Below are 25190 nucleotides of genomic sequence, written 5' to 3' on the forward strand. Positions count from 1 at the left end.
ATTGCTCATTTATTGTCGGCAAAAGGCCACATTTAATTTGTTACCCTTGATCAACCCTGGTAAGGTATATTCATCATCTCAGTGATTGGGGTCCATGGTTTCACTGAGCCTGTAATTAAGCTGATTGAAGATGGAACAAGTGTTAGATTTTAATGATTTAGATACATAAGCTTCTGGTTTGAATTATTAATTAAGTTGTTCTTTTTTCTGGAAATCAGCTTGTTGGGCAAAAAAAAGAACTTATGACCATGTTATTCCATCTCTATATTATAAAAGGCTATATATCCTGTATATCCTCCAACCCCTTATGTCTCTCTCTCGCCCTCTCCGCTCATCCCCTACTGGCCGGCTTCTTATGCCTTCTTTTCACTCTCTTACCTCCCATGCTCACTCCTTCTCTTCCCTTGTCCCCCTGTGGTGGAATCAGCTACCAGTTATCCTCAGGACTGCTCAGTCTTTTACTGCTCTTCTCCGTCTTCTCAAAACCCACGTATTCAACATTTATTTATATATCTTTTTTTTGTATTCCTGTACTTATATTTATTTATTGTATATATGTGTTTGTTTTGCATTTTTATTGTTGGTAACTTAATATATTTAAGATATACAGAGTACATTAGATACATTCTAATGTACGTCAATTACAAAGAGATTCCACTTGTCATAAAATAATGTACTCTACAATAATCCTGCTAGCTGTTTTGTAAACTTTTAAAGTGGCTGACTTTAGATCCTATGATCTAGACTTCTGACACCTTGCAGTAGAATAGTCTAAAACAGGAGTTCACTAAGTTTTGGTCAAGGAAGGCCACTTAACAGGTGGGGCTTTGAGTGGTGGGTCACATAATAAAATGCACTATAATTAAACACCAATATGTGCAATAAATATAGCATACCTTTATCTCTCTCTCTCTCTCTCTCTCTCTCTCTCTCGCTCTCTCTCTCTCTCTCTCTCTCTCTCTCTCTCTCTCTCTCTCTCTCTCTCTGTATATGTATATATATATATATATAGACCCAAGATGTACATCTTTTCAGCTGCCTTTTCTTTTAGGATAGTATTGGGGAAGTGTTAAGCTTGATATCTGCAAAGTTTGTAAGCATTTGTTTTGTATTTCAGCATATTATTTGCTGGTTTCACAGACCCTGATTAGCACTAATCTTGGTTTACCTTACCTAAATTAACATTGGGTAGTCCAGGACTAGTGCTAATCGGAGTCTGTGAAACCAGCTGTAAGCCACGTTAAGCGCTTTTCACGTTACGTGCGGTTCACATTAAGCAGGTTATTTTGAAGGCTTAATGTGATTATTATAGTGTGTATGTTAATGAAAACCATGACTAATTATTATAATTATTAGATTTCAAGGAACTTGCCTAGTTTCTGCTTGAGTGGGATTTATGCAGCTGACTTTTTTCGGCGATCACTTGGGACAGTAATCACCCCTCTTGCAGTTGAGATCGGCACCCCTGGCTGCACGTGTGTCTTGTTTTCATGTTCTTAAAGCTACAGTAGTGCCGTGCTGTGATGTGCGCTGCTAGTACCGATATTGAGCAGAAAATTAACTTCTAATGGCCCAAGTCTTTCTAAGAAAATATAGAAAAGTCTCAGAAATGTTTGATGAGGTTCCGCAGACAGGGCCACACTTTGGAAACCCCTGGTCTACAACATTAATAATATAATGACGCTACATTGCAGCCTGCATATACTTTCATTTCCAAGCAGCACTTTTCATAACAATCCCAACTAGCCATACAAAAATGCAATACCTGATATAAACAACTATTGATTTTGTTTACAATGAAATGGTATTCATTCCAAATGAAGTCCTGCAGTAAAGGCCAGCTTCGTTTGACCAGCTCAGTCACATAGTCACAGAAGTTGTAAACATAGATTCAAAGCTTAAACCAAAAGATCTTTTGCCATCACATGCTGTACAGACTTTGGGTTTCATATGCTGCAAGCGTATTTGGTACTACAGTGAAATTAGATAAGTATTTCTGACCTTTCCTTGCAAGTTAAAGCTTTTAATTGCTAAACCTCCAATAGCACTGGTAGTAATGTTGTGTTATTGAGAAATGCCAAAGTGTATGTCTGGAGTTAACAGTATTGTTTAATGACTTTTAGAACTTCCCAATCTCTTTTCAATTACACACCTCCTTCCTTTTATATTTGAATTATCAATGTATGTTACCACACTATAACCTAGTGCATTGTTGTTGCCTGCCTATATTATTATTACATCCCATTGCCCTGAAGCTTTTTTTTTTACGTACAGTCCAAGCTGGGAAGGTCCCCATACGAATAACAGATTCGATTCTGCTTCAGTTCTGATTCCTTTGTTATTAAGCTTTGTGTCAACCTTTTTTTAAGGTTCAGGAACTGCAGAGCCCACCCAGAGCCAGTATGGTGGTGAAAGATTGTGTGAGAGCCTGTCTGGACTCCACATACAAATACATTTTTGACAACTGCCATGACCTCTTTAACCAAGTCGTTGATCAGGTAAGACATTTATAACGTGACATTGATTAAACTGTTGCGTGTGTGTGTGTGATGAAAAGTGTATTTAAACACTTTAGGTTTGGCATTTCTTCCATTTCATAATTGTGCTCACAGATAATCCAGTAATAAAGCAAGTGCAGCAACAAGAGCTTTCCTCCTGTCTATGTACTCATGCGTATATACATCGTGTGTAATTTATTGAGTGTTACAATGTAAATGTTAAAAACGAAACTATTCAATTCCTAACAAAGTGTGGCTTCCACATTGAGGTACCAAGCAGAGAAGCTGGAACGTTGCCACGAATTAAAAAAAATGCTTTGTATTTTATTATGTTGAACTGTTGTTGCCAAAATACTGTAGGACTGGACCCGTAATACTACCAGCCAGCAGATTTTGTTGTAAGGGCTGGGGAGCAAGCAAGGTCTGACCCCCCCAGAGCTGAAAAAGCTAAGCTATGCTATGGGCAGTTATCTGTAGTTCTCTCTCATAGTGAGTTATTGCACATTAATGTTGTAGAAAAACACTGTCATGAAGCCATTTGTAATTAAAATAGCTTTCAAGTGAAGTGATGAAAAGCAGGTTGAAACACAATAATAATTATACCAGTTCTTGGTGTAGCCCCCTCTCACCAATTTTGACCCAAACTCATTATTAAATGTTTTTATTTGCATTAGTAATAAGCCTCTCACTCTTGCCTTATATTTGATCATTTATGGCCCTGAGTGATAGTAACAATACATCACGCTTTTGTGGTTCACATAAATTGCCTTGATACAGTGCGTAACCAGCAGTACAGACATGGTAAGCCTTTTAAAGCAAGGAATGTTCTCAACTGAGTTGGCTGATTTAATTGTTTGTTTGTTTGTCTGTCTCATATTCTTATTTATTGTGAAAATAACCTTAGCTATTGATACATAGGTAATAACTTGATTAAAGCTGGGGGGGGGGGGGGGGGCAATCACACTTTATAGGTAATTACTGCCCTCTAGTGAGAGTCGATAGAAGTACATTTCATGCCTTGTACGATAGTTTTCAATTGTGTTATGCTGATGTGTTCATTGATTCATAATGATGATAATTATAATATTAATAATAATAATGATTAATTGTACGAAACAGGTACTAAAGGGTTAAAGGAGCTTGCCTGAGCAAATTTATTAAAGAAGTCAGCTCTACCTCCAGACTCATTTTGCTTTCAACCGATAAGAAAGAAGAAAAGAAGTGAAATAGACATCTACTTCTAAAGATTTAGATCAACGTCAAACTATATCCTTTGCATCTCAGTGCAGCCGTTCTAGTAGGTTAATGTTATAAAGCAATAAAGTGGTATAATGATATTACTGACAGCTGCATTAACAGTGTGGTCTAATGCTTTCCAAACATTTAGAGCTACAGTTTCAACCAGCCTTATTGCACACTTACTGTAAATCATGTAGGATCCTGAGCAGTTGACAGCTCAGGTAGCTCAGAGGAATCCTGTGTCAATGTAACTTTAAACGGAAGTCAAAATAAACAAATACACCACGTTTTGCCTTATCGTCTGATCTGCTGACTGTTTTGTCAAAGGTTTTCATAATAGCCTTCAGATGGTCAAATACTGAATGATATGGAGAATTTGATGTCCTGTCAGTTTCATCACATAATGCTTTGGCTATCGCAGACCGTATGGGAAGATAATGACATTAAATCATTTATTTGCCAAACATTTTATCCAGCGCGATTTCTATAAGCATATGGTTATATTAGTGACAGCTACCTTTTGTTGGTTATAAGTGTATGTCTAATTCCATTCAAAGCGTTTGTTCTATGCTACATTTCCTGCGTTCATGTGCAATTTTAACGCAGGCATACGGCTGAACTGATTTGTTGAGTCTGTTATTGGTTACGATAAATACATGTGTTTAGTCATAGTAATCAATCATAGTAAAAAAAATGAAAAGACTGATTCAGAATACTGTATATTAATATTAACATTATATTAAAAATAATGTGATAAACTTTAGTACTAATGTGAAAAACTGCTTTCATAATAAAAACTCATTCTGTTTATGATAAAAACGTACTGAAAAGTTCCTTTGAGCTCAGCCTCCAATGCGGCCTATACCATTGCAGATACCTATAGCAGGGTTTGCTCAAGACAGTCCTGGCTTGATTAATTGTATTGCATTGCATTGCTGCATCAGAATACATGCTATGAACGAAAAGGGGTACTTGTATAGTAATACCGTGATACTGGGACATGTAATACCTGTAACTCAAAATAAATTGCTAATTCAATTCTGTGATTTTAATTAACGCGTTAGAGAACTCAGTCTCATTTTCCAACTGTTGTTACCGTTGGTGCTTTACAAATGATGTTAAAAGTAGAATTAGAAAAATAATTGATTATGGATAATTGGTTATTTATTGTATTGAAATATTATACTGATGCACATGAAGGTTACATTTTTGCCAATATGTTGGATGTCACAGAGACAGGAAACGTATATCATGAAAAAGTATTGATTTATAAATGCTACATACTGTTAAGTTTAATTTTCATGTTGGCTGTGTGGTACCTCGACTTTGTCAATCTAGAAATGTAATAATCATCATGGATTATGGGATTATTATGTCATTTTCCTATCTTGAAAGATGGACACATCTGTTAATTACATGCTTGTCCAATACTTGAAAAATACATTTAATCAACACAGGGGCAGCTATCAAAGAAAAAGAGAATTACTCCCCAAACAGCTTTCCAAAGGACCCTAACAAAGTGACTCATTCTCTTATTGTTTTAGAATAAGTATCATTTACCATCTGTGATTATAGTCTTTAATGAACACTATTACTGACCCAATGCATTCCTGCAACTATAAATTCATTTCTAAATCAATTACCTGGAATGGTTTAACAGGACATTTGAACAAGAATGTGCTTAAAGGTCCTCTGGGATAACCCTGAAGCTAAACAAAGTATTTTTTGTGATAAATAAATAAATAAATAAAATTTTCCGGTAGAATATATTGCTTTTTGTAACAGTTGTTCAACATTTGTTCTTTTGATCACAGTATTGGTATATAAACATTTTCTTTTCTTAGCTTGTTCATTTCTGTGTTTTATTCGGTATGAATCGAGATTTTGAATCAAAAGGCCTGTCTTTCACAGTATTATCAATGCAAGTAATTATGTTGTTTTTAAGGCCAATTTGCTGAATTATTACAGTATTTGGGAAGTACTGTATAATCCAAACAACCTTCTAGCTAATAAGAGACCATTGACATGAATTTTATATATTGGTAGCCTGCTGTTTCAACAGTGGATAAAAAAATGCAAAAGCCAGGTTTTAAATAAGTAATGCACTTTTGGAAAAAGTTACGCAATGGAAAACAACAGGGAATGTTCAGCTACTGAGCAGCACTATATGTGGTGGCATACATCAGCGGTTCAGCTCTAAGGATGGTATTGCTCACGGCACCATGCATCACATGGGAGATCCCTGGTCACCCTGTTTTCTGAAGGTTATGTTTATCAGTCATCAGTGGTGGTAGAGAGGGATAATAGGAAAATACATGGAATGGCGAAATATAATCTGACATCAGCCTGTGCCCTACGTCAGAAATTGTTTGTTTGTGTGAAGATGTCAACCGGTGTGTGTTATGCAGTGGACAATTTATCCATGTTCTCTGACGGGTCTGAATGTATGCTTTCTGATTTATGTTGATGGTCCGAGTCAAGTGAAGATTATTGTTTTTTTTGTTTTTTCACTGGTTGAAAAATATAATATCCTCCCTGTGTTTGTTGAATTAATGCCCTTATGGCATAACAATATTTCTTGAGCATCAGTAGTAGTTTTTCTAGGAAGGATTGAAGGATTGTAGGCAACATTTTGTTTTGCCTTCCCGAGCTATAGAGCGGGTGTTGGAATCAATTTTGGTTCTTGCTTCGGGTACATTAGCATAGAAAAATAATTGTACTTTATAGGCTGATCATTGCATCTCTACGTAAATATCTTTACATAGTCTCTTTCGACATGTTTGAGTTCCTGGTTTGCTTTGCTAAAATAACCCCTGAATAAATGTGTGTGAAAACACAATGAATTTGTATTTTTACACATTGGAATTATTGACTTAAACTGAATGTTTATCCTCTGAGCTGTGAGGTTAGTGGAGCATTTCTGAGTTTAATTTATAATATCCATGAAGTGAATCTATAGACTTGCCTGCATTACTTTTAAAACCAATCTGCATAAGAAAGGGCAACATTACTGAGAAATGTATAGTGTCCGTACTTGTATTTTTAAATTGTTTAGTAGCAGATAAACTAGTAGGTGATCCCTCCATCAGGATTGAACCACAGAAGCTAAGCACCATGGACCTGGCACTTTGCCCGCCCATGTTTTGTCAGCCTAGTGCTTGTGAAAAGACAGAGGGTTTTAATCTCAAACACTGGCAATGCCTTTCAAAGTTCAGATACTCACTGTAGCTAACCCAATGGCATATTTTTTAAAATCAGTAATAGCAGTGTAAACAACTGAAAAGTATATTTAACACACTCATTTGTCTCTTGTGTTTACTGTATAGTCCTGTAAAACCTCCCTGGGCAATATATTACAGTAGCTTACAAAACAAAACAATATTGACTAAAGCCATGGGGCATTAAAGCCCCTTTCTTAGCCGCCTGAAGCTTGTTCAGTATCTGTAGGTAGTTAATGATCTTCTCCCGCTGTTCAGATTGTAAAACTACTTCACTGGTTATAACTGACTGAATTGTTCCCTGAATCGTTCTCTCATTTCTACTATGCACCGTCTCGGACAGGTTTTTTTGTCTAAAGATGCGTTACCTCAAATTCAGTAGTACCTCTGGCTTTCCCAGCCAAGCCTATCACGTTTAGACTGAGGCTTTTATGAGAGCTGTGAAGAGATGCGCAAGGATGGCTTTTTTAACGAGAGCCCCTCTGCTGCCAGAAACATTTTAATAATAACTGTTTTATGAATTGGTGAAGCTGTAGTGTAGATTCTATGCTTGGACAGAAACATAGTTGTATAAAGATAGCTTTTAACCATCTCCACTCTCTTTCTCTGAGCAGACCAAGAAACAAGATGTTCCACGAGAGGAACAGGGACCAAGCATCAAGAATTTGGATTTCTGGCCTAACATGATTACACTGATGGTGACTGTCATTGACGAGGACAGGACAGCCTACACGCCTGTTCTGAACCAGTAAGTAAACACAGTGCACGATAGGTTTCCCACCATTAGTGTGGTATGTGACCTTAATGCTTAAAGATTCATTATCACGCCCATATATACGTTTATAACAGTACCTGTTAGATGCATTGGACCTTGCTGTGCTGTTTCCTGTCTTCCCAGATCACTTGAAAAAGCTTTCACTACTTTTTTTTTAGCATTATGAACTGCTTTTGGAAACTCTGATCTATCCCGAAGCTTGATGGTGTTTTTACATTATCACAAGTAGGAGCGAGTGCAATTTTTGTTTAATAAGATGAACTTAATATGCATAATATAATATTTCAAGACGACTAAATGTACCAAAGTAAAATAAAAATAAAAAACATGGCAAAAAATGGAAACCTATGGTGAAGGCATAGTATAAAAATTGGAAAAGAATGGGAAACTGCAAAATTACCATGCAAATTTATTGTGGTGAACGTTTATAAGGGTATTGAGAATCGCAGTGCAAGATGACATAATACATTGAAAATTAGTATTTTGTGTTTACTCGTTTAATGAGATCAACTATGGCCTAGTATGTTTTTGTACAGACGTTTTTTAAAATATTCCCACAAAAAATTAAATATAAATGTATTTTTAATGGCACAGTTTGTCTAAAATGAATTCTATACCACTGCACTGTTTTGACATGTTGATATCAACTTTGAATTATAGGTTCCCTCAGGAGCTGAACATGGGAAAAATCAGTGCAGAAATCATGTGGAACCTTTTTGCCCTGGATATGAAATATGCAATGGAAGGTAGGTATTGTAAAAAGCATGTGTAGATAAGGCAAGAATAATTCCCAATTATGAACCGAAAACAGAGGTTTTGCAGGTAATATGCCTTGCTCAGATATGTCTGACACTGCGTATCATGGTGTTTCCAAGTTACTTTCATACTAGGACAAAAATAATGATTCATTGGACAGTGCACTGTGGTTTATTGGGCAGTGCACCAGTGTGTCTGGAGCTATTAAGATTCAGTACAGTATCATTTTCCCTCATTGATTATCTACTAGCACAGAGAAGCGTTTGGCAACATTTCATTTCAACAAGACTAAGAATTGAACTACCAGATAGTCTCACACTTCCCAGTGTTGCATGTGCGTTTCACCAGACTCTTTACCTCTTTGCTTATAATAATGAGTTTAAACCTCACAGTGTTACCCATACATTTCTTGTCAGGAAAGATTGTTGCTTTGCTGTTGAAACATATGAGTGGCGCATTGTTTTTAAGTATAGAGCATAACAAAATGATCAGGTGATACTGGTAAAAACTTTAGCTTGCTATAAATCCCATCACAGCACTTGTGGATGATGATTTTCAATCGTTTTCTTTTGAGGTGTTTAAGCATTCTTGTCTATTTAAACTGCTAGATGGAAGATTTATGTGTCTAGAAGTGTCACGTGTGCTTTTGACACATGGAGTTGAGTATGGTAAGAACTTTAATGAACCTTTAGTACTTTGAATTCAATGCAGATTTATAACACCATGTAATTAGCATGATTTTATGGCCAGGGTTGCTCTGAATAATAGCATTATCTATAGTTCTACAATAATAATCTTCTAAAATTGAGAGATAAAACAGACCAGTTTTTTTATTCATATTTATAATATTGTATTAGAATAAGAACAATAGTTGGCTTTTTGATAAGCTGCATTTGTACTCTGTTACAACACTTTAATTATTCATATGTTGTTTGAAGGCACAGACACTCTTTCATTAAAGATTATGTTTTGTTCAGATTTTTAGTGTATTGTGGTAATCTTTCAACAGGATTTATGGCATTTATAGCTTTTGCCAACTGATTCACCTCATGAAACTGAAGCCAACAATGTTAGTAGGAAGCTGTAATAGAATGAATGCATTTGCTATAAAATGTTTATAGGCAGGATAATAATACATATAGCCCAGCACTCTTTGTAATCAAAAATTACAAGACACAAGAACAGTTACTTTTAAACTGAAAACCCCTTGCTTTAAGCTGCAGTGTCCCACATTTATAAAAGTATTAAATTAAATTCGATTTTACTTATTGACTGTTTACTGCAGCCTTGTGTGTATTCTACTTTATCGAAAGGCAGACTTGTTTACTTTCCCCAAAAGGTTGTTTAAACTGCTGGGACACAAGCTTACACTCGCTTTGAAACATCATTACCATATGGCAGTCTCGTTCATTTGGGTTAGAATCATTTACATTTCTTGAAAGAGTAACTCCATATTATCAAATATTAAAACTCCACTGTTTCAGAAATCAGACAGTTTCACAGTCCTGGTAAATTGCATTAGACAGGCCCCAGACACATGCAGTTTGCAATGGCCATGTGTATCTTGAATCAGATGACAAATTAGGTCAGTTAGTTTTACACACAATATTTGTCACTGGTTTAGTCACACAGGACAGAGAGTGTAACTAAATGTGTATTCATTTTGGCTTTTCCCACTGTAGTGTTGTGCCCTCACTTGGTGGCCATAAGCCTGATAAATGAGAAGCCTAACTCGATCTTGCTATGACAGCAGGACTTGCTCTCAGGTTCTTGGTTTTCATTTTCTCTCTGGGTTTGGTATCAGTTTTCAGTTAGACCCTGCTCAAGCAGATATGCATATTCTTAAGTCAAGTTCAATCAGGAGACAGTGTATTGGGATTCAGCCAGGTTGTGATGGGGTCATTCCATGACAAATCACCCCAAAAAAGTCGGATTTGATACCCTACCATCTCTGATTTATACCAAATTTGGTTCTTAGAGTTGTTTCAGGCAAACAAGCTCAAATTTAAACTTATTGTTTATCTTAAGCCCCTTTTACACTGGCACTTCTACCGAGGTCTGGACCCGGGTTCTGGCTACCTGAGTCACAATCCCATGTAGTGTGAAACCACGTACCTGGGTTGTACCCGGGTTAACCCGGGTTGAGCGAGAGAAAATGCATGACGGCCGAAGAAATAACCAACAGCCACGCCTGTGTGAAGGTTTTACTTCTGCAAGGAACGTTTTTGTTTATTCTGTTTAGCCATATTTTTGTTGCTTGAGACACACCATGTGCCAGATTGCAACAGGGGTGAAGAAACATTTAATCTAATCAACATTTGGGCTGACGTTTCTATCCAGAGAAGCTTCAATGGAAGCGTCGGTAACCAGCTGCTTCCAGGGCATTGATACACGTATTGTTTACTTGCGTCTGTCATCCAGGTCAACCCTGCTTTATCAAAAGCAGTGTGAAATTGTGTACCCGACCTGCACGACACCGGGTCCTGACCCGAGTAGGTTTCGACCCGGGTAGAGCATGCCAATGTGAAAGGGGCTTTATATATAGAAAAGTACAATTAGTGGAATATATAAACTATTAGGCTCTTACACATACATTTCAAGGTCACTTCCTTCTTTAGTCTGTAACTTAAAATGCACCTTTCTGTTTTGCCCCCACCCCACCTCACCCAAAAAAAACAGTTGTTTTTGTTTTATTAATTAACATTTTGGTGTGTAACGAGTATATTCTGTGATATTATATTGAACGTTTGGAAGCATCAGTTGTATTAAAAAAAGAGTAATTTTCACGGTGTCACTGTATACCGGTATATCTGGTCATTTCGATTATTATCGTTTACTCTCTGGATGTTGGTACTGAGACTGTATTTATGAACTACACAGCCACAAAGCCTTAGGGCATCTAAAATTCACATCAATAGAGGAATAACTGTGAAACATCCATTAGATCAAATCACCCACAGTGAAAATAAACCTCCAGTATTTTGTATCCATTATTACAGTATAATGAGTTTCTCAAAAAAAATAATTGGAAAGAAGACTTATGCAGACTGTATTTCATGCATTCCCAGAACAAAAAATCAAACCTCAATGCTGCATGACTCAATATCCAAAAGGCACTTTTTATTTGCATGTCAAAAACAGCATACACAAGAGAATTGAAGAAACATCATACACAAGAGAATTTTCTCTGCAAACTAAAACAGTTGCATCATCTGTGTTAGAGAGATTAGAACGTGTTTTATTTATGCTACTTCTCTGCAGAGGTAATTGGTAGCTGTATGGTTTATTTTTGTTAAAAGGACAGCACAGGAGCTCAGAGGGTATGCGTTGGCTGAACAGAAACTGACTGGGAACTGAGATAAAACAGCACGAGTATGATCCCCTGCGCTGCTAATGTTTATTAACTAAATATATATAGATTTTAATTTATTGTGGAATTGTGGGATAATTCATGACAAATGGTTATGCACAAAATCTTTAGTAATTTATTTTTAACAAACTTGCAAACTATGAGGGGAATTCACATCATAATTAAAGCTAACACATATTTATGGTACTGTTTAAATACTGTAAACTAGCATTGTTCAAGCCTTTTTCATTGAACCTTACATTTAAAGTTTACTATTGTTGATCCAAATGTACATAACATTTAGAATTCATACTTTCAGGGAGTACACTCCTGGTAATGCTAGTAGAGAAACACGTAGGTTTGGTTGCTCAGCAGATCCTCTTAGGCTGGTGCTTTTACAATAGTAATTAGTAGGGAGCTTGCTAAAGTGAATCTGGCTGTGTTTGGTTTCTTATTGGGTTTGCTTTTGGGTCAGTCACACGGGATGCACACGTGAATGGGTTAAGATTGGAGGTGGACGGGTGACAACATATAGATTTCGACATATATGCGTGTGTGTGATGGACTGAACATTCTCCACAGGGAAAAGTTTAGGAATGAGGCACCTTGCTCTGGAATGTTGTGTTTGTGTCCTTGAGAGATGAGCTCCAGAATTCAAGGCAGGTCAAGGCTGTGGTTTCTTTATTTCTCTGCATTGTCATCGACCGCTGCTTTTACATACTAGTCCCGCAAGTGATAGAACACATTGCTTTGATTAGAAAAAGTAGTGTAGTGTCATGCAGAAGACACGGTAGAACACAAACACACAATATGATAGATTTTATGTACAGTAGGCACAGAAAGACACAACACGCCAGCAGTGCAAGGCCAGTTTCTAAACAAACTATACGTTTTAAAATGTATATGAAAATAGACTCCAGATTTTTATTATTTACTTTATCCAAACTGGGCGTACAGTCTGTATTCAGGAAACGTAGACTACCTTGCTCTGTTTGTAATCAATTCTGAGACCTGTTGAAAATATTGGATTATTCATGAAAGTAATTTAATCTCGGATATTGGACTACAGCAGCTGGGATGCTTTTAAGATTCCAAAAAGGTATAATTTGCATACTGTAATAACTCATTGAGAAGTGGCATTAACTGCTCTGCCCCAGGTCTTACAGGTTAGATCCGCTGTTAGAACAGCCACAGCTGTTTCGTAAGGAACAGGTTTGTGTTTATACCATTTTATTTATATTTCATACATTTATAGAAACTGTTAAACGTTAGCAAACATCATACATTATCTTGTATTGATAATTGTTTTTGATTTAACAAGTCAAGGGTGATCTTATCTTTCTAATGGAATCATACCCAGTGGTACCCCAGGATGTATAATATAGGGGATGTATTGGCTGGCATTTGCAGTTGTGTTATTTTGTGTGTGGCATTCAAACATCCTCTGAACAAACTTCTGTAATGTATGCTTCAGGACAAATCTTAATTGCACCAGTTATGTAATTTTAGTTTTCTGGCTCCCGCTTTGTACACTTGTTGAAGTTTGGATTTTTTTTTTGTTTGTTTTTGAGCAGAAGCACAGATACAAGCTCTTTATACTGTATAAAGTCTATGAGAGACATCATCCCACCCATCAGAGTTAATGTTCTGTTGGCAATGAGAGGGTATTTATGTTAAGCTAATGCTACATATCATACTGCCTGCAGTGAGTGCTGAGAAGTATATCTCAGAACACAAGAGGATAAATAAGTTGATTAAATGAACAAGTCTTTAAATTTAACATCATAGATAATTCATCACAGAAATCAAATACTGGCAATTCAAATAATGTAAATGTAGCTACTAACTTTGTTGTGTTGTAGCTATTTAAGTATTTAAATCAGACTGAAAATTATACTCGTGACATCCATGGAGGGAAACAACTATGATCTTAATTTGAATGTGTAATTCTGCGGTTTAGTTTGTTTGCCGTTTTAATGTGGCAATGTGCAGGTTGTAATCGGGGAAAGAGAAAAGGTTGTGAAATGTACTGTGGAGTCTTAATTTAACAGAATAGAATACTGCAACATAAAGCATTGCACCGCACAGTAAAACAATGGTGCTGACACTGTATGGGATAAATAGCTTGAAACGAGAAGGATCACAGCCACTCAGCGGATAGCACTAAAGGTTCAATAAACAAACACGTCTAGAAAGCTATTTGTGTGATTGATGTCAGGAGATAAGGGTGCATTACTTACTTCTTACTGTTGTTTTCTTCTCATTAACATCTTCACATGTGTGCCATGCATACTTTTTTTATTTTTTTTTTACAGTACAATAAAAGTGATGATGCAAATATAAACCATTTACCCCTGTGCTTCCATCTACTGTACTGTAGTAAAAATAAATGGTATTTTTTTAGAACAGTGGAGTGTGACAGATTAGCATATCACCTCATCTTTTCATTAAGCCATTCAGAAGGAATACTTGCAGGTTCAATATTGGTGGTATTGGTGGTGTTGTCTTGGTGCCAGCATCAGTTATACATTTATACATTTCCTAGTGCTACCAGGTTGTAAATAAGTCCCTGGAATAATGCTTACAGCCAGTGTACCATACATGATAGAGGGAGACCTTCTGGCCAGTATACATGTGATTTGGCCCTTTTCCTGTCAATGCTCTGCATAGTTATAAGCATTAGTCTGCTGCATTGAGCGGAGTGTGAGAATGAAAGACATTGCTACTACTATGAGAATTTTCAGATTGGTTGAGGTCATAATGTATGATAAATTCCAGTTCTGAAAGTCTTAGCCAGCACTGGATCCATATGTAAATGCTAGGTACAACTTCCCCTGCCTACAGTCCGCATATCCTTCATCAGACTTTCATCGATTTTGATAACTGGATGAAAATCTGTGTGGAAAGAAGAATTCAAGAAAGATTCTCAGCAGGTGGCTTCACTAGCAATCACATATCACACAAAAAGTAAGGAATCGGGTTGGCAAAAAGCATGTGTTCCTGTAATTTGTAGGATGTGTATATGGTACCTAATTTCCCATGTAGATATCCAGCTCCAGTCTAAACTAGTGCTTCCCTACTGAACGTTTGGCTTTGGCTGGCCTTGGGTGTAGCTGTCAAGCAGCCATGCTGTTTTATATGTTTTTCTTCCCCTCAAAAAAAACATTATTCTGAAATGCACCATTCTTGTGCCTCTAATGCGTTATAAACATTAACTTCTGAATGAATTGAATGTTTTGGGGTTTTTTTTTTTAAACAGCATTACCATAAAAAGGTTTTTAGCCTGTACTGGACATCCCCGCTATACAGTAGATGTTTCCATTAAAATGTTATGAATATAACATGATTTGGTTTTATTTAGCTTTTTTCCCCACTGGTAGCAGCAGAAACACATCTGTGTAGTTTACAGAGTGACAGGCAGGAAGCTGATGGTGACACAGGAGGCTTGCCTGAAGCAGCAGCTACCTTTAGGGAATGTAGCCGGACTCGTTTGTAAATAAGTCCTAATTTCTGAAGATGTGGAGTGCAGGGAATGGCAAACTATGGAAGAATGTGATAAACAGCCACCCAGGATTTGTATAGTATAATCTTGGACATGCTTGTGGAACACTGCTTTGATAATGATGCTAAATAGTTACTAAAATGTAAAATACTTCTGTAAGAGAACACTAGCAGTGGATGACAATATATTGCTGTGGGAATGAGCTGCCGAATAGACTGAACAACCTTATTGCAATTCCCCCCCCACTTAAACATGTTCGGGGAAGCAATTTTCTAGGCTGAATACCTGGGGTGGTTGTTTTTCATAATCAATCTGTATAGGTCCAAAGATGTTCCCTAGTTTCTGACTGGTTACTTCAAACTTGTTCAGGTTAATAGCATTTCTTGGAGTGGAAACTAATGAAGTGGAACATGTTCAAAGACTGACCTTCTATGGCAAGAACACATGAAAAGAAAATAGAGCAACTGTAACAAAACAGAAGAGTGGGCATACCATTGTGTAGATAAGTGGCAATAAAATATAGTTAGGTGTTAATAGGACTGTTTTCTCATTATTCTAGTGGAGTGTGTAATGTAGTCATTGATGCATCTTCTGGACTCAGTCACAAGCTGTCACGGGGGTGGTACTGAAAGGAAGGAATGTGCTTAAATGTAGCCCAGTCAGTTATGCAGTAAAGCATAATAAAGCATGGCTTTTTTTAACTAGTATGTTAATTAATGAGAGACATTGACAAAACCAGGGAACCAGTAATCCACAATAAAATGTGATGTTGTGCGGAATCCTGAACATTTTAATCTATTCTGCTTTATGGGACACTGGTAAAATGCTGAAGCTAAATTTACAGTATGTTTTATATGGATGCAAAGCTGAAAAAGTTAAACACATAGCCTACCTGCTACTTTTGATTTCTTTCAGACTTTCTTTTCAAAAGCAATTAAAGACATCAAATTCAGAATTTGTGATTCAAACCACTGGAGTCCATCAGTATTTCTGAAAGCTTCTCACCATTTTCCAACCGATCGATCACAGTTAGTTTAAACTCTGTAGAGTATGAGTTTATATGCCCTCTTTTCATTTTCAAAAATCATTATTTTTTGTGATTTAGTAGGCTACTTGTATCTGTTCTTCCATTTATTTTCATATTGTCTGATGTCAGCCGTTTCTTTCGGTATCCATGAGGAACTTATATATTCTGTACAATGCGAAGGGTACATTCTCAAAAGATTATTATAATTGTCTTGTTCCTGCTCTACTCTATCGGTGCATGTTGAAGCTTCGTCTGTGACTAGCTGTATGGGCTTCACAAAACACACACTTGCGTTTAGACATTGTAATTTCCATTTCTCTTGCCTGTGTTGAATACATGTCTGCTCCTGTGCCAGTCAGCTGGCGTTAGACCACTGAAATATGCTTGCACTGGTAGAAACACATGGTGCACACAAGGCAGTCCTGAGCAGGGAGAACAATATTCCTCCACCAGGAAAATAGTTCCATCAACCCAGCCAGTGCCTGGGACGAAAATCTGAAACCGGGACAAAACCATGATTTTCAGTCTGTCCCGGCCAAACCGGGACGTTTGGTAGCTTTAAAATATAGTGGCACCAGATAATATTTAGACAGTTACTGTAAGTTTCAACAACCATAGTTTTATATAGTATGGTTTAGTTCAAAATGTGTTCAGAATTACTCCTGAATTTATTATCGCAGGCACTTTTCAGGATGCAGAGAAATAAAAGATCAGTCTCTGCCTGCCTTTAAAATTGGAACTTGCTACACTTTCTATTTAAACCCCCAGTAGCAGCAACCCTGATCAGAGGCCTAAGGCTCTGTCTGCTCCTGCAATGGTCACATGTCCATGATCTTGACCTAACCTAGCCCATGTGTGCTTCCCTAACAATTGACCCAAAGCAAACCCAATTAGAAATCAGCCTTGTAGAGGATTCAATTTAGCAGGAGCAAAATTGTTCAAGCTGAATTGCACCTCTGGCTGAATGTATCGCGATGCAACCCAACTGGCGAGCAAGTGATAGAGTACAGGGATTATTTAGATACAGATAGAGACTATGTTTGTGTGCTTATAGCAAAAAGTCAATGCAAGCAATAACAAAATAAGGTTATATGAACATATTCTGAAAGAAACGCAAATAAACTGACTGATAGTTCTTTCTGCTTTGTTTGTGCTCTTGGGTTTTTCAGGAGACTACATTTGTAAAGCACAAGCATTGTGTGTATCCACATTAAGCAGTATATTTTATTCAATACTTGTGTTTAAGACTGCCTTCGAAAAAGCCTTGAGTGTTGATGGGACAGCAACAGGATTCTTGCATATACAAATCATGGTCATCAGACTATTTTTAGAACACAGGAATTAATGATAAACTGACCTCATATTAAAAATTGGATGGCTGTCAGCACAATCAGGCTGCTTCTCATTCCCTCTGGATTTTGTTATGAAGACTCAGAGGCTGTTGCTTTCATCTGAATTCTGTAGCAAGACAGTTCTGAAAAAAAGATTCTCAAGGAAAAAAATAAAGCCAAGGGTTTAACTGGGATTGCTTATCAGTTCTGCTGACAAGTTACAGATACGCCTGAAAATGTTTTGAATTTCTTGCCACTTTGCAGGATTTTTAGCAGAGGCATTAAGAAATGAAGAAACACCTAATGGCAAATTTGTATTTATTCCGAACATGAAAGGTAGTAAAACTCTCATTTCACTTATACATGGGCCTTGGAAAACAAGATGAGTGGTTTATAAGTGAAGAATGGAACTATTTGTAAGAACAAAAAATAAAAAACATTCCCTGAACCCTTGTGACCTATAACCTTTTATTTTCAGCAAAACAATAAGGTAGTGTTTGTGAAGTGTCACTTGGGTAGGTCAAATTGTAATTCATAATGCATGTAGTTTTCTGGCTCAAAGGTTACGTGTCTCAAAAAAATTAAATAGTACACAGAATAATAATAGCGGGGCTGTCAACAAAATAGATGAAAAAAGCACTATGCTTGTCAACTGGAACAAAAAAGTGTTTTATTTAGCATTTGGGGTCATCTATACGTTATTGCCCATGGCATGCATAACCAAGTATTTATTAGCATTACATATTTATTTAGCATCCTCAATAGATCATTTGCTGTAATATGATAAGCTCCCATGTTTATACAATTGTATAGCTTGCTGGACTGATGCAGAAAGAGGTCAATGGAATCGCTTGTATGGTCCATGGAGGCTAGTATTGCAAACTAGAATCTTCAGACCACACTTGACATGTTTTCTGGAAGGGTGGTTTTATTACTTGGAGATAATCAAGGACTTCAATAGCAATCTAAAGTCTTTAACTGTGCCATCTGGTCTGGTGTCCTTTAGAGTGGTTAGTAGAAGTACATTGATTAATTCTGTATTTAAAACAAATCAAGTTATGATATTCAATACGTTTTTTAATTCACTAGGCAGTTATCGTTGTGTTAAAAATATGTTTTTCAGGTTTTGATTATTATTTAGCAATATACAAATAAGTGCATTAGGACAACCACATGCGGTTTTTGTGTTACACTTATACTTTATAAGATCTTCATCCATCTGGGTCTCTGTTTACTTATTTTAGGTACTCTTGTTTAGAAGTGATACCCGTTTTACACATGTGTTCAGATGTGAAAGGGCTGATGCCATGAGCTTTGTATTGTACTGTACTGTAGCTCTGCCAGCCAGCCTGGGAATTGAAATAGTGTCAGTTTTTCAGGTTTCAATCATGCATGCTGAGGGTTTAAGGGCATTAGAGGAAAACATCTGTGCCAGACTGACACATTTGAAGCAGTCATGCCTCTGCACCCAGGAGAGGGGCTTTTACAAAATGTTTACATGTGCCTGCTGGACCTGTTCTAAAAGGATCGATTCCAGGTCAGGTAAATTAGTGGCAAATGTTGTTATCATAAGGAAGCATCCAATAGTAAACCAAACTGTAGGAAGATACAAAGTTTAAATCACAAAGCTTGTTGAGAAATCCAGGAAAAGTGTACAGATGGAATGTTTTAAAGTTCACTATAATGTGTATGTAATGTAATTAATTTTCCTCTCATCAAGTTCATACCATTGGAACCTGGGTGCTGGGTTGAGCACATTCGGGTTTTAAAGATTCAGATTGCAGATACGACAAATAACATATGGATCGGCTGGCTACAATATGTAGGTCTAGCATGTGCAGTTTTGAAAGATGCACTTTGATTACCACTGCTCCATCATATTTAGTGTCCATGTTAACTAAACCAAACAGCAAGCAGAAGAACTTCGCTGCAGCAATTATTCAATAGATTTCTATCCCAAAGCCCTACATGTTGTGCTGCTGCAGTTCTTATGAACATTTATCAAAAGTTTCTAAAATAGTTTTTTTTTTTTTTTTTATATGCATTTTCCTATTTATTTAAACATTTACCAGTGTGTTCTAATATGTCTTCCTATAGGCTTGCTATAGTGTTATTGGTGTTTGAAGCAGGCTGTGTGGGGGAACGAGGAGGTGGGATAAACCTGTTTTAGTTTTTGCTGTGTGTAATTCCAGTTTTTTTAGATTGATGAAGGGATTTTCCCCCAGGCTTACCATCTGCCTGTTATGCATTGGCATATGATTTCAAGTGGGTATAGCATAACGAGATTTCAGTTAAAGGGATGCGCAGTGTCATTTGCCAACATTTGTGTAATGTACCGACATACTGTACGATGCATTAGAACACCATTGACCATGACATGTTCCCTTTATAATAACAATTCACAGGTTCATAATAAATGATAAGATTTATATCAAGTTGTCCTGTTAACCTTTTAAACCCAATCCTGCAGTTCAGATTTATGTGGTTCTCTTTAACAGGAAAGTTCATTGTCTGTGACATACAGCATGATTTATAAATCCGTCAGTCTGGAACCATTGGTTTTATATCCGAGAGTAGCCCCCAGCAAGGCCTGCATTTTATAAATTGCTGTTGTTATTATTATTATTATTATTGAGTTAGGTCCCTGGGAAGATTTCCCTCAGAAGCACATTTTTTCTTCTTTGATGACTGTGTTCTATAGCTTATATTGACCTAATTAAAATCATGTATGCAGTTTTTCTTTGTGCTGTTTACATTGAAGATTAGTTTCGCGTTCACCAAAAGGTTTGACAGAAAGGAAAAGTCGCATTCTGGGGGAAATTGTGGCACAGAAAATGAGAATGCAGTGAAATTGCACTCAGAGCAGCTGCTCCCTGTGGGGTATAGGGTGTGGGCTGGAGGCTGCAAGATGTCACTTCTTCCTCAGCCAGCTTGTAAAGTTTTCTGTGAAACAACACATCTGCCCCCAGTACAAACAATAGACTTATTAAAGTGGCACTGTCACATTTCATTATTTCTTTCAATCTGTATGTAAAAATAAAAATAATACAATAAAATACTGCTTTCTCGGCTTAGCAATTTCAGTAGTCCAATTAGACTGAACAATCACTAAGCCAATCAACCCAGACTTCAGATATCACAACACAGGACATGGTTCTGACATTGTTTTCCTGTAATACTGTGAGGCACAGCTGCTATTTACTGTATCCTGGGGAGGGGGTGTTGCTGTCATGAATAGGGGGTGGTTGATTTTAGATTATGGTTGATTTTTTCAAGGCTGTCTCTGAGATCGACTTAAAATGGACTCCAAATCCAGCTCTTTCCTATAACACTTAAAAACTCTGCATCCTGAGCAGTACATTAAAGACAGTAAATTGAAAGGAGAAACTGAACTTTTAAATAATGATAGCTATGCTTCTGGGAGACGCCCTAAAACAAGCACTGTTGCTTAATGGGTTTTTCTGATTACCAAATTCAATACCTTACACTTGTGAGACATTATTCGTCTGTCCCTACACTCAGTTTCAAATTATGTAAAGCAGGTGTGCTTTTGTACACAGTATATTACAGAATAGCTTCTTCTTGGTCATTTGTGGTTCCTCTTTAAAAGACTTTGCTACTGCACATTATCTAGATATTGAGGGGCAGGATTTTCAAAAAATACTGTTATTATATCGAACTCGTGGTATAGTAGTGACAGCTTTAGTAGCGAGTGATTTTCAAACGAAATTTGTTAATAAAATGAATCCGTTAATGCTTTTAAATTGAGTCGATGAGGTCGTTAATGAACGCATTTCTCATTAAAAAGCTTAATTGTCTCGGGTCATTAGATAAGGGGAAGTCATTAATCAAAATGCATGTTAACAAGATCAAAAAAAATGAATGGAAGCAGAATTTGCTGTTATGGAAACTGCTAGGGTACAGGGAGACAGCTGTCCCACCTGTGAGCAGCAGCCAAGTGGAAATAAAAAATAATGGGAATATCTATTTTGTGTATAATTTATAAAAATGTTTTTTTTATCCAGAATGTGTATTTATTTAGAACAATTCACATATAAAATGTAAATCGAACAGCACAGATTTAAAAATAAAAAATAACAAAAATAATTAATTAAATCCCATGAGTCATTTACACTCATTCGGGGGGATATTTTGCCACAGCTTATTATATACAACTCTTTTAATGTGTATTTTCCAATCTTTTTTTGCTTAAAAATAAAAAAATACCTTTTTTCCTCTTCTTTTTTTTTAGGTGGGTGTGGCAGGCATTGGAATTTACTTTTGTATGTATTTTAGAATGTACGATTGTAGGCTATAAATAAATACGTTTGAAGTGGCATTTGTGTTTGTAGTTGTTAGTTATTATACATGTATACCAGGTATTTTAAACTTCATTATATATTTATTAAGCTTTTAAAATTCAGATAGAACTCCCTAATAAGGATGCATTGCAAATCTGCAATCACCTGTAAGGAAACTTTATTGTAATAGCATGCTGTTTCTATACAGAGATTTCATTATTTACTCTTAGGTTTGTATTTGTATAATTCAAATAAAATCTAGCTGTCATATACTGTACCTATCCAGAGTTCAGCTAGGCTACAGTTGCAATGATAATTTCTTGGTAGTAACATTACACTGGGTGCAAATAACGGTATATCATTTTAGCAATACAACAAATGTTCCGTAAGGTTACAAATGGGTAAAACAAGTGAATAAATCTAATTCCTAACCACAAGTATAAAAAAGGCACATATTTTCATAACTATAAATATATCATTATTTGGGTACCTATAATACTTACCTACTAATATGCCATCTGATGTATTGGGTATCTGAACATGATTAAACACAGCAGATTGTGTCAAACTGGAGTCACAACAGGAACCAGTGAAATTTACATGTACGTTCCAGATGTTATAGGATGAATCACCTGCACGTTCAGTGAATGGAACCCCTTCCAGTTCACATATGTATATGCGTGGTGCTGCAGTGATTTGAGTGCAACGTGTGTGCAAGCGATGGCTCCCATTACTCTGGGAAATCCAGCAATGTCATAAAACTCCCTTTTAATATTTTGTAGCTGCTCCTGATTAAGTGGGATACTGATATAATCATTACCAAGTCACCCATGATCCATTGAAACGACCCAGAGACATAGAAGGACAATGCTGCCAAGCCAGCACCTTCATATGCAGATGTACGGCACGGCCCCTTTTCGTAGGCAATTCAAGGTCCTCCCGCAGTCTAACAGAGGTCGACAAAATGCCCTATGTAGACGCAATCGAGTTTTTAGATTGTCATCTGGTAAATCTAAGAAATTAATCCCCATCCTGTACACCCTCTCTCTCTATCGTCAGTGTCCCAGCCGGAGTCTGTCAATCTCAGGCTCACACTCAAGCTCTAAAATTACATTTGCTGCTACTGCTGCTGCAACTGCTCCCAGCAAAGCCATACTGTAGTTTGTTTTGTTTTGTTTTTGTTTTTTGTTTTTTTAACACCAAATAACTTAAATACTGTTTCAAGGTGAGTTATATACTTTTTTTTATTAATTAAAACCCTCCTTTTCCAAGTGCAAATAATTTGAAATGAAGTGTCAGTGTTTTCTTTAGTAGTTTTGTTGATTACCGGTACCACCCATATCAGGCAACCTTATTGAAGAAACTGAAGTTCCATAATAATGTGTGTTCTTTTGCATGTTGCCCCTCGTGGTGCCTGTTGGTTGTTTCAGCCTGCAACGGGGGAAATAAGTGGTATTTGAAATCAGTGGATAGAAAAATAAGAGTTGCTTGCAATTTTATTTACCTAGCCGCTAGAAGGTGGAAAAAAAAGGACTTTAAGATCATTTGTATTTACTTCTGGGAAATGTGTATTTGACCCGGTTTTCACACTCAGATTTTTGCATGAATACAATACATAATCTATCTTAATATTTCATGAACCGGAGCCTCAAATAGTCCCCCGGACCCCTAGTTAATGGAAAATGTCAATTTGTGTTGGTATTATTAAGCTGCAGAAATTGATGTTTTTTTTAAAGCAGAGAAGGGTATAAATTCAAAATAAATCTGTATTCAGAATGTGCTAAAGGAACTATAAGCCCTCTATATGTTTTATCTTATATAAAACAAAGTTGTATTAAATGATAACTTTCTTGTATTCTTCATGCAGAGCACGAGAAGCAACGTCTATGCAAGAGCACAGAGTACATGAACTTGCACTTCAAAGTGAAATGGTTTTATAATGAATATGTACGAGACCTCCCTGCCTTTAAGGATACAGTCCCAGAATATTCTTTGTAAGTATTAATACTTTATAAACGCAATTTACAAATCACAGTAAATGCAACCTTTTTCACCACCTTCTATTTGTGAACCGAAGAGAAGTCTTAGCACAGTACGTCCATCATGTACCAGCTCAGAATAGGTTACACGTGGATTCTAGAATCTGCAGTTAGAAATTAGAAATCTCAACACAGATCACTGATTCTTAAACTGGAACTCAATATTCATACCGTCTGTCAGGAACTGAGTGTCGCCACCAGCATTTCCAATTTATGCCAAATGAATGTAGAACTAGCACTTAATATTGACTGTTTCCATCTGTAACTGTAGCTTAGCTGCAATCCATGCTGTCGCGTTTTCATTTGAATTCCCCCTGTGCATAGGGGTCTGTATACAACATTTTCTAAGCGGGTGCTACACCTGTAGAAGGATTGCATGTCTGTACAGAGACCAATCTAATTAATCCCCTTGTTAAATCAACTGTATTGCAATGTCACCTTTCAAGTTCATTCCCAGATCCCTTGAGTGGTTGTTATAAGGTTTTAAATACCTATTTTGTGAAATGCTGTGAAGTAAGCCATTTTTACCATAAAAAAACACAGCAGTAGTTATCATCCACAAAAAGTTAAGTGGTTGCCTCAGTTTGGTCACCTCAAATGAACTAATATTTACAGCATAACAAAAAGAATGCTAAATCTGTACAGTCCTTGATAATATCAATTAATCAAAACAACTAAGATGTATTGCTGCTTAGTATGTAGAGTCTAACCATAACAGCCCATCATACATCCCTTTCAAGAGCTCTTAATCCAGAATGAAAACAACTGATTGGTCAGCATTTTACCTAATCTCTTATCACTTGAAATATTAAGCCTGCAAGTGGAAACAAGACATGTCCTTTATGCTGTGGAACATAGTTAGCATGCTGGATAAACTGGCATACTGTATCAAAATCCCTGGGAGGAAATGTTCTTTGATTTACTGGCTGAGGACAAAACAGAGACATGTAGGGCTGCATCTTTCAGTTTAAAAAAGAAAATATGGTTGTGCCTGTCATAATCTTTACCAGATCACATCAGTCTTTTCAAAATGGCTGCTCTAGTGCCCTGATAGTGTAAGGAATGTTGCCCGCATTGTCAAACAGGTAACACAGCAATAAGGATACATGATCGAAACTAAAAAGCCAAAGCACTTGTAGCAACATGTGGGGACGT

General features: G+C 36.7%; 1 protein-coding gene across 1 annotated transcript in view; it reads left to right on the top strand.

Moving 5' to 3' along the window:
- Positions 1 to 25190, top strand: part of LOC131699131 (protein unc-13 homolog C-like) — a 92091-nt gene that overhangs the window by 39728 nt on the left and 27173 nt on the right. Inside the window, exons 16-19 of the mRNA XM_058995165.1 lie at positions 2370 to 2498; positions 7570 to 7703; positions 8391 to 8476; positions 23864 to 23990. Coding sequence (XP_058851148.1) covers positions 2370 to 2498; positions 7570 to 7703; positions 8391 to 8476; positions 23864 to 23990 — 476 coding nt within the window. The remainder of the gene's footprint in view (positions 1 to 2369; positions 2499 to 7569; positions 7704 to 8390; positions 8477 to 23863; positions 23991 to 25190) is intronic.

The sequence above is a fragment of the Acipenser ruthenus genome, chromosome 21 (genome assembly GCF_902713425.1).
Source record: "Acipenser ruthenus chromosome 21, fAciRut3.2 maternal haplotype, whole genome shotgun sequence".
In the NCBI taxonomy this organism is placed as follows: domain Eukaryota; kingdom Metazoa; phylum Chordata; class Actinopteri; order Acipenseriformes; family Acipenseridae; genus Acipenser; species Acipenser ruthenus.